Source organism: Mandrillus leucophaeus, unplaced genomic scaffold (assembly GCF_000951045.1).
Source record: "Mandrillus leucophaeus isolate KB7577 unplaced genomic scaffold, Mleu.le_1.0 Scaffold190, whole genome shotgun sequence".
NCBI classification, from domain to species: domain Eukaryota; kingdom Metazoa; phylum Chordata; class Mammalia; order Primates; family Cercopithecidae; genus Mandrillus; species Mandrillus leucophaeus.
Genome location: NW_012101921.1, coordinates 3,395,707 through 3,406,732, shown reverse-complemented (window position 1 = coordinate 3,406,732; position 11,026 = coordinate 3,395,707). Strand labels below are relative to the sequence as shown.

At 39.4% G+C, this 11,026-nt stretch overlaps 1 protein-coding gene across 1 annotated transcript in view; it reads right to left on the bottom strand.

Annotated features, from left to right (window-relative positions):
* PLEKHH2 (pleckstrin homology domain containing, family H (with MyTH4 domain) member 2) overlaps positions 1-11,026 on the bottom strand; it is a 129,492-nt gene that overhangs the window by 6,585 nt on the left and 111,881 nt on the right. The window contains exons 25-27 of the mRNA XM_011978197.1: positions 8,971-9,112; positions 4,065-4,210; positions 2,581-2,710 (exon numbers count right to left, since the gene is read on the bottom strand). Of these exons, the coding sequence (XP_011833587.1) occupies positions 2,581-2,710; positions 4,065-4,210; positions 8,971-9,112 (418 nt within the window). The remainder of the gene's footprint in view (positions 1-2,580; positions 2,711-4,064; positions 4,211-8,970; positions 9,113-11,026) is intronic.

Below are 11,026 nucleotides of genomic sequence, written 5' to 3'. Positions count from 1 at the left end.
AAAAAAAAAAAAAAAGGAAAAAACAACCCCATTAAAAAGTCAGCAAAGGACATAAGCAGATACTTCTCAAAAGAAGACAGACAGGAGAACAGCTTGAACCTGGGAGGCAGAGGTTGCAGTAAGCTGAGATAGTGCCACTGCACTCCAGCCTGTGTGACAAAGTGAGACTCCATCTAAAAAAAAAAAAAAAAAAAGGTAAAAGCTACTCCTGGTTCTCATAGAAAAAAAAAAGCTATGAAATTATATTAATAAAAAGAACCTCCTACCACTGAAACCCATAAATGATTTTGAGCAATTAATGATGCTTGTTTGGTTCCATTAACAAATGAAATCCTAAAAAAAACTTAACTATTTCTCTTAAATTTTACAAAATAATGTCAAGACTATAGATATAAAACTGGGATGAATGTTGGGTTATTTTATATAACAAAACTTGTTAGCATCTCATATATACAAAACCCTGAGTTAGAAACTGTCTACTGAGGGTTGATTTGCAAAGGATAAGGAAGAATTCAATTCAAAAGGATGCCCTTCAACTCTAGCGTCCACTGACAGGTGAATGGTAAACAAAATGTGGTATATCTATACATACAGTGGAATGTTATTCTGCCTCAAAAGGGAGGGAAATTTTGACACATGCTACAACATGGATGAACCTTGAGGACATTATACTAAGTGAAATAAGCCAATAACAAAAGCACAAGTATTATATTATTTCTCTTACATGAAGTTCATAAAGTAGTCAAATGCATAGAGATAGAAAGTAGAGTGGAGGTTGCCAGGGGCTGGGAGGAGGAGAGAAGACTGGAGAGTTAGCATTTAATGGGTACAGTTTCAGTTTGGGAAAATAAAAAGGTTCTGAGATGAATGGTGGTGACAGCAACACAACAATGAGAATGTACTTAATGCCACAGAACTATACACTTAAAAATAGTTACAATGGGCCAGGTGCGGTGGCTCACGCCTGTAATCCCAGCACTTTGGGAGGCTGAGGTGGGCGGATCACTTGAGATCAGGAGTTCGAGACTAGTCTGGCCAAAATGGTGAAACCCTGTCTCTACCAAAAATATAAAAATTAGCTAAGTGTGGTGGTGTGCACCTGTAATCCCAGCTACTTGGGAGGCTGAGGCACGAGAATCGCTTGAACCTGGGAGGCAGAGGTTGCAGTGAGCCAAGATCGTGCCACTGCACTCCAGTCTGGGTGACAGAATGAGACTCCGTCTCAAAAAAAAAAAAAAAAAAAATTAAGGGGTAAATTTCACCACACACATAGAAAACAGGATGCCATGAAGCAACAAAAGAAGTGTCGCTTGTTATAAAGAAAGAAAAGTGAGCAAAAAAGATGCCTGTCATGTAATTTGAAAAGCAATATTATTATTTAATAAATTTTGTGCCAGCAAGCACATATTATCAGAACAGAAAAGGGTATTTAATATTATTTCCAATGCTGAAGTTAGAATTAAAATCCATGCTGCTCTACAGTTCAAATCTATTCCTTGTAATTTTAAAAAATATATATTCAACTCCCTATAAGAACATTAATTTTATAGATGTTTAAGAATACTAACTTTATCGTCTTTTTCTTAATTAATATACAGCTTTCAGTTCCACTAGAAAAAAATTAATTCTCACCTATCAATAATATAGTCACTCATAGAATCAGAGTTCGAAGATACCTTAGATTTTACTTTTCTAGTCTAAGTATTTCATTAACAGATGAGGAAAAGTGAGGTCCAGAGAGGTAACCTGACTTGCCCAAAGTTGCACAGCTGTTCAGCAAATATTTATTAAGTGATAATTATTAATTATGTGCAAAGCACTACGGTAGGTACCAGAGGAAGATTTTAGGATCAGTGAGTTTATACTTTCAAGGAGCATGCAATTTAATAGTGAGGATAAAACAAACACACAGAAAAATATAACACAAGGCAAGACGTTATCTTAAGAGCCTGAGAAAGTACAAAGAGACATGGTTCAACAGAAAGAAAAGGAATCAAAAGGCACAATTTTTCCCTTGGGGAAAGGGCTGGCCATCCCTGGGCAGGGTGGGTCTCCTTCCTCAGTGTTCCTGCAGCATTCTGTTCATGTGACTCATCGTGATATTTGCCATACAGTGGTTTGTTTACAGGCCTGCTGCACTACAGACTACACAAAGTAAAATAGTCCTGGAAGTTCATGTACAATCCATCTGAAACAATAGGTTATGTATCCCTAGAGCTTAGATCAATGTTTAGCAAACAGAACTATTTAGTAAATACTAAATAAATGAGCAAATGAGTGACAGAGTAAAGGTGTGCATGGATGAATGAATGAACAGAAGAATGCAGAGTTGAGCTGTGGTTTAGGACTCATGATTAGCTAATGAGTCCAAGAAATGATTTAGGGTGGGAAAAGTTGGGCAGACAGGAAAAGATAGAGAAGCTTTTGTGCCCTTTCCCTAGTGTCTCTTCATTGTTTTCTTTACATTATTGGATATTTCTTCATTTTTTACAGAAGCCAAATATACTAAGTCTGGGGTAAATCTGGTCAGCTATGTACACAAAGGTTTTCATTACGCATCTCTCTCCCATTCTTTCTTACTTTTGCAAGAAACAACTTGGCACCAAAGAACGGCCACTTCCTGGCTACTGTCAAATAAATGCGCACACAGTCAGCAGCACTGTGTCCCCGGAGGGCCATCCATCTGGTTGAGAGTCGCTGGCAAAGCTGCCTAAAAAAAAGAAAAGAACAAAAACAAAAACACTAAAGCAAAAACATAAACAGTGTGTCATAATCTTAAGATAAAACTCTCCTTGAGCCAATCTTAAGCATAACTGTGACCCCTAGGCATAACCCGGGTAAAGATTTTGTGGCTCTCATCACACCACTGTCTCACCATTTGTCCTTTCTGGAATATTCCTTTCACCAAATTCTCATACTATCTGTATTTTCAGCATGAACTAGGTACCCCCAGCAGGTCCATTTTTAAAATCTGAATATCTACCATCAAAACTTAGTGTAAATTAGTTTAAAAGATAACTTCTCATGGGAATATTTTCATTTTAAAACAAAAGTACAGGCCAGGTGCAGTAGCTCACGTCTGTAATACCAGCACGTTGGGAGGCTGAGGCTGGCGGATCACCTGGGGTCAGGTGTTCAAGACCAGCCTGGCCAACATGGTGAAACTCCATCTCTACTAAAAATACAAAAACAAGCCAGGCATAATGGCAGGTGCCTGTAATCCCAGCTACTCGGGAGGCCGAGGAGGGAGAATTACTTTAACCCGGGAGGCAGAGGTTGCAGTGAGCCGAGATCACCCCATTGCATTCCAGCCTGAGTGACACAGCAAAACTCCGTCTTAAAAAAAAAAAAAAATACAACTCGTAGAGCCCAAAGATGAATCCCTGATGGTAGAATTTTAGGTCCTACCACCCCTGGCTTGGAGAGATGTTAGATGCAAGGTGAAACTTGTCAGATCAAATCACAAAGGCAACCACTCATTCTACATAGATAAAAGGCTAATCTTAAATGTTTCTATTTTGGAAAAGCTCATGATAAACTGGGTTTGCCTCTATTTTTAAATCTAATCACCTTTTCTTTATATATTCTCTGAAACTGAAACTCCAAATTGAGGTAAATTAGAAACTTTTATATTAAAAAGTCTTATGTAAGAAGATAGTTTATTTTTATTTCAATTTATTCATAATAGAATACACAACATATGATTTTTTGGTAGGCACTTCATAAAATTAAACATATTATTGGCCAGTTTTTTTCTCTTATTCATTATCAGGGAAAAGAATGAAAAAGATCAACTGAAAACTACATCTAAAGGCTTTTTTTTTCCTTTAATAATTAAAGAAGGCTTTTTTTTTCTTTAATAATTAAAGAAAGTTTAAATATAGATTCTAAAGCTTCTGGGCTTATCTTAAATAAAAATATCTATAATCTCCTGTGCTGAATAGTATTAAAAAAATCTTGAGAAAACTGTCAAAATGTTTTTCACCTTTAAAATTTGAACAGAAAAATATTACCAAAAAACTCCCAAGACCCTACCCTCTAAAGAGTTACAAAGATGTCCTTACCTTAACTGCTCTTCAGAACAGCCATCTCTATACCTTTTAGGATAAAATTTCTCTATGACTTGCTTTAGAGTTTGATTCGCTTTGCACTGATGGGTAACATGCCCTGCTGGAGTTGAGAAAGGTCTTTCAAAATCTCCAATCTCTACCTAATTGGAAATCCAAAAAAGTGAAAATATATCAAAAAGAGTTTTAAGACAGAAAATCAGCTAGTTTTATTTTTCCTAAACATTCTTTTTTAACACATAATACATAAATCTATTTGTCATGATTATGTGATTATGAAATTTATAATCACATGTAGGAATTTTTATAAATTACATTTGAATTCTAATTTTTTTTTTTTTTTTTTGAGATGGAGTCTCGCTCTATCACCCAGGCTTACTGCAACCTCTTCGTCCCAGATTCAAGTGATTCTCCTGCCTCAGCCTCCTGAATTGCTGGGACTACAGGTGTGTACCACCATGCCCGGCTAATTTTGGGGCTTTTAGTAGACACGGGGTTTCACCATGTTGGCCAGGCTGGTCTCGAACTCCTGACCTCAAGTGATCCGCCTGCCTTGTCTTACCAAAGTGTTGAGATTACAAGCGTGAGCCACTGCCTGGCCTGAATTCTAATTTTGAAAAAAATCTGTAATTTAAACATTTGCGTTCCATTTCTACATTAACCTTCCTAGTTTACTATCACCATTTAGTAGTACTTGCTAAAAGCCACTACTTTGTTATTGTCTGTAACACAAGGACAATTTTTCATTTTTAAGGCACTATTTTAATTGCTGATAATAAGATGAAATGGATGTTAAAAATAAAAGGCAATTGATGGGCATGGTGGTGGGCACCTGTAATCCCAGCTACTCGGGAGGCTGAGGCAGAAGAATCGCTTGAACCCAGGAGGCGGAGGTTGCGGTGAGCTGAGATCGTGCCGCTGCCCAGCCTGGGTGACAGAGCAAGACTCCATCTCAAAAAAAAAAAAAAAGTTATAAGAAATTTCAAAAAACTATTAGTTGGACTTTTTTGAGGGTCTCTCCTGAATGTAATGGGAGCAAGAACCATATTCTCATTACTTTGTTCCTAGATTTTCTCCATGTTATTGTGTTCATACTGTCATTCTACTAGCATTAATCCTGGGAATAGAGTCCTTCATTCCCCTTTATCCCTTAATGAAAGAATGTTCAGCTTTCATCTCTACTAATAGGCTGCACAGATGCCATCCTCAATCCACCCATCTAACTATCCACCCATCCATCTCTCCATGAACTCACCAATTCATCCCTTCAAACAAACCCATTCTGAGTCCCCACTGTAAGTCAGGCACTGTGCTAAGTGATGTGAGAAAGGAAAATGCTGAGCATAGCCCTACCCTCAAAGAGTTTATTATCTAGTAGAGAAGACTGAGGCATAAATACTTGTGATAAACTGTGTTAGGTGACTTGTAGAGCCATGTAGGTATGTAGATATCAAAGAGGGTTAGGGAGGAAGACAGGATAGGGGACATTCAGGTGAATATCCTACTGATCATTCACATCATTACCTACAGCATTCCCCAAAAAGTGGATCAAAGGTTCCATCAAAACTGGAATGGTCTCATAGAAAGCCCCAGGTCTGCATCTCGAATGGGCCCTATTCCCTAGCACAACCAGCCTCTGAGACTCCCACCCTGGGGCTCCTCTTTTCCAGTTCTTAATCTGATCAGTTACTGTCTAAAGTCCTCAGCTGAGCTTTGTGCTTACAGCCTATTCTTACAACGTTCTAGGTTCTTTGACCCAGTTTCTTACTTGCTGGTTACTTGGGTTGATTTTGCTTTTCAGCTCCCATTCTTCATTTTTCCTTTTTTCTATCAATCCCCATCATCTCCTACTTAGTCAAGTATCCTTCCAAATTTCTTCATTCCAAATGAAAGCTGTCCACCAGCTCTTCAACCATGCTGAAATCCTTGCCTCAGAGCAAGCTATGCATTGTTTCCATCTATCACCAAGCAGCATTCACCACAGCTACCTGGGAAACCTGACATCGGATTCAATCTCCAAGGATACGACAGTCTAACAAAGAATAGTTACCAAAAAAAAAAAAAAAAAAAAAAAAAAAAAAAAAAAAAAAAAAAAAAGGAAGCTGGGTGAGTTGGCTCATGCCTGTAATCCCAACACTTTGGGAGGCTGAGGTGGGAGGATTGCTTAAGCCCAGGAGTTTAAGACAAGCCTGGGTAACATGGCAAGACCCCATCTCCACAAAAAATTTTTTTAAAAAAGTCAACTAAATTATCAAGTATTCATTCCTCTAAGAACAGTTATGGCGAAGGAACTGTGTGTAAGGCTGTGCTAGCGACAAAGATGAACATGAACAGCCCTGGCCTCAGGGAGGCTGCAGTCAGTAGTGCAAAGCAGAAAGATAAATCAATAATTATAAACCACTGAGGTCAGGACAGCAATAGAACATTACAGAAACCCCAAGAGGGACATTTAACCCTCCAAGACAGGATTCAGAAAGTTAACAGGTGAAGTTAACAGGTGAAGGGATGGGGTAGAGATGATCTAGGTAAAGGAGACAAACTAGTCAATCATAAGAGGCAAGAAAAAGTGCACCACACACAAGGCAGGGAGTTGTGTATGGAACCACAGTTTATACTTTACTGGAGCATGAAGCTCAAGGTAGGGAGTATTAAGGGAAAGTTGAGGTTGGAGAGGCAGGCAGAGTTCAGATCGTGAAAGTCCTTGCATGTAAAAAAGGAATGACAGAGCTAGATTCACATTTTTGCTGTATCTCTATCCCAGTTACTAGTGCTGCCTAGTAAAGCTCCATGCACAGGTGACACTATGCCCATTTCCAGGCTCAGCCCTTAAGAAAATAGCAGCTTCCACTTCTTGTCTTTCTTCTGGGACGTTGTTACTGTCACCCATTCACCATTCTTGGAGGAAGCACAAGCAGTCATATACATGAAGAGACCACGTGTAAGGTGCTCCAGCTGACAGTCCCAGCAGAAGTCCCCACAACCAGCCAGCATCAATCAGCCACCAGACATGAGTGAAGGAGCCTTCAAATAATTCCAGCCCTCAGCCATAGAGCGACAACTGGCTCTCAGGTTATGTCAGCTGATACCACCTGAAGCAGAGACACACATGTCCCTTCATATCCCTGCCCAAATTACTGTCTTAAGTAGCTGAGTTTTGGAGTCATTTGTTATGTAGCAATAGATAAGTGGAAAAAATTCTTCCAGCATTTGTGTGAAGGATAAATTTGTGAGGGAAGAGACCACAGAAAAAACCTTAGCAACAGAAGTCAGCATACAGAGGAGAGAACCGAGTAAAACATCCCTAAGAATTCACATTTGCAGGATGTGGTGACTGGTGGGAAAGGGCCAAAGTGAGGGAAGAGTCATGATAATTCCTGGGTTTGAAGCTTGCTTGTGGGACCGGGTGGAGGCAGTATCATAAATAGGAAACAGAGTGTGAACACAGAGGAGGGACGATAATTAGTTTGGTTTTCAATATGCTGATTTTGGCTGGGCGTGGTGGCTCATGCCTGTAATCCTAGCACTTTGGGAGGCCGAGGCAGGTGGATCACTTGAGGTCAGGAGTTCGAGACCAGCCTGGCCAACACAGTGAAACTCCGTCTCTACTAAAAATACAAAAATTAGCAGAGCATGGTGGTGGGTACATATAATCCCAGCTACTAGGGAGGCTGAGGCAGGAGAATCCCTTGAACCTGGGAGATGGAGGTTACAGTGAGCCGAGATCGTGCCACTTCACTCCAGCTTGGGCAAAAGTGGAAGACCCTGTTTCCAAAAAAACAAAAAACTAAAAAAAAAAAAAAAAAAAAAAGATTGACTTTAAGGAGACCATAAAAGAACTACAAACTAAAGAGAAAAGATCTGGGAAACCTTGGCATAGGTGGTGCCTAAAATAAAAAGAATGATTGAGATGTCCTGGGACAGAGTGTAGTGTGAGGAGCCACAGACCAAAGACCCTGGGGAATCTAAGTCTTGGTCCAGATGCCATATCACAGAGTTGCTTTAACATTTTCCTTAATTAACCTAGGCAAAGACTCAGGTGTGGTTGAGACTATGGGTTGCATCTTATGACCGTTCTCTCCTTCTTCTTAAGAAAAACCTTAAATTTAGCTGGGCACACTGCCACCCTGCTGAGACCACATTCCCCAGACTCCCTGGTAGGTAGTAGGCAAGGTCATGTGACTAAATTCTGATGGGAGAGACATGAATGGAAGGGTTCTATGCAACTGCTGAGAAGTTTTCTCAAGTGCGGGAGGGCATGCCCTTTTCAGCCCTTCCCCCACCCTGAGGCCTGGAACACTGACGTTAGCTGGAGCTCTGGCAGACTCCCAGGACCATGATGATGACACCCTAGGGACAGCAGAAGAGAGAAGAGGATAAAGCCCATGCCCCTAATGGTGTCACAGAGGTGCCAGGATGCCTCTCTCTCTCTGTGAGCGCTAAATATACTTCTGATTAAGTCAGTATTAGTGTGTGTGTGTGTGTGTGTGTGTGTGTGTGTAGAAGGTTGAACTTAATCATAACTAATATAATAGGTAAATAAAAGAAAGTGCTCTAGCCTTTTCAAGGTCTTATTCCTGTTAGATTACCAAGCGATTTCAGCATGACATCTTCAAGCCCACAGCTCTACATTCCAATTCCTTTATTAAATACAAAGCCTAGAGATATATTTTCAACATAATTAAGAAACTGGGTTCTCTTTATGGAATACTGTCTCATTCTATGTCATTGCAACCGTCAGCACTTTAGAGGCTAACTGTAATTATAGTGCCTGTAATTTTTAAGGTGCTAATCATAGCAAAATGAATGTAAAGAGTTACCGAAGTATATTGCTTTACATTTAATTCAATGTAGAAATTAGTATCTTATTATTTCAATATATAACTCTATATAACATGGAAGTTACCTGAGCTAAAAGAGCTGCCATTTCTAATGCCAGATCCTTGTTCAGAGGAAAAAGTCCATTTATGATTTGATCATTTGTCTGATACATTAACAGCAACTTTTCTCTATCAGTCTCTCCACGAGCTTGCACTGAGAAATATAGTCTGTAAAAAAAAAAAAAAGAGTAAATTTCTCATTAAATTATATTCTTACAAAGGAATAAAGTGAAGATAAATCCAGGGGACTGAGATGGGGTTGTTTTAACACAGTACTCTAAGTGGTATGAACTTAGACTATTCCTGTCACTGACTTCTGTTTCTGTTCTATTTAGTACTTCCAGCAAAATAAGAAAAAACTGCTTTGAGGTTGAGGCTGAGGAACTGCTGGAGGTGAGGTTGAATCACGTTAAATGTCAATTGTCTAAATATACCAATGAAAAGACAGAGATTGTCAGAGTGGATAAAATATAAAACCCAACTATATGGTGCTTATAAGAAATCCACTTTAAATTTAATAAAAATACATAAGTAGAAGTAAAGGGATGAAGCAATTTTTTAGGCCTTGAAATACCAAATCCTTAAATGTTCCTGAGGAAGGACCTAAGGCATCAAGCGAAATTAAATATGCCCTCTCTTGCAAGGAATGTATGATACAGGCCTTTATTTCAATGGGCTGTGTAAACCCAGTCTTCAAAACCCTCATGATCCTTCCTGAATACCTTGGACACAGCACGGAAAAGGAAGTGAAGGTTTCAACTCAAAATCACCCCCAAATCAACATCAAATAAGGGGAGGGGAAAAGGTGAGTTTTCTCTGGGAATCTAAAAGATAATATTTATATATGTAAATGTGTTTTGACTTTCTGGCCACAACCTGATAAGCAGCTTTAGGGGCTCAAAAATAGTTTACATGTTATCACTATGACTCGCTGAAACACAACATGGCTTTTGTCTGCCTAGGGAGGTCTTCATCAAATCAGTACCTCGACATATTCACTGTGTCATTTGTTCATATGTGAGATTTGTGGGGCTCTGACTTCAGGCTGCAGATCAGGCACAGGTGCTGTAAGGGCCCTAAACGCTGTGACACTGGGGTGGGTGAGCAACATCTTGACATACCTGAATCCTGCCATGACAACACAGAGGCTGGAAAAGAGAGATTTAGATACACTAGCTGTTAGGTGTGTGCTCAATTGGCTATAACTTTGCATTTTCAGCCTTTTTTCCCCCTACACACTTGAGGGAGAGGACACACCCCTATCATTTACAGTATCTCGCCCAGTAATTCTCTCAAATAGCAGGGAAGGGGAGGGCAGCAGGTCTGAATCTATGGGCAAGCATGGGTGGGTGTACTTTGTAAAGCTCCTCCTACCCCATGATGCTATTCATTCTTTCCTCTCTACCCGGTTTACAAATCAGAAACATCCTAAGCTCCATTTTAATCTACGATGACTACACCATGACAAATAATGCAGGATTATATTGTTAAACTGGTAGTAGAATACGGCTGGGCAACAGAAACAGATGCCAAATCCAAAGTGATATCAGAAAAGTCATATAAAACAAAGAGAAGAACATTTAAGATGAAAGCCTTCCCTTCTGGCATGCTTACATTGGTATGCATAGCTTATTTTCCCTACTGGAAGTTAGGAAGTATATCATACTCATCACTGTAACCCACTAGAGTTTAGCTAAGTGTTACCACTGGAAGGTTTCGTAATACAGCTAAGGGGAGAAAAAGAACCAAATGGCTACAGGCAAGAAGAGCTTAAGTGCATTTTCTGTTATTCCCAGCAGGCAACACGATTGAGCCTGAGAGGGAAAAAGGAAGCGTCATTAGCAAAAATAAATAAATAAATAATAAATAAATATAATAATAATAAAAAAACAGAGAAAAACTATATTGGACATGAACCATTGACTCAAATCCCTAATGAAACAGTTTGGGCTCCAACAGCTATCCAGGGATTTGGGGAGAATTTGAAGAGGAACAAAAATGACCAAGAAGTCATAAATATCAAATCCGTGGAGCTTGAATAGGAAAGGCACTACAGGAATGTGATCTAAGCCTCTCACAGTA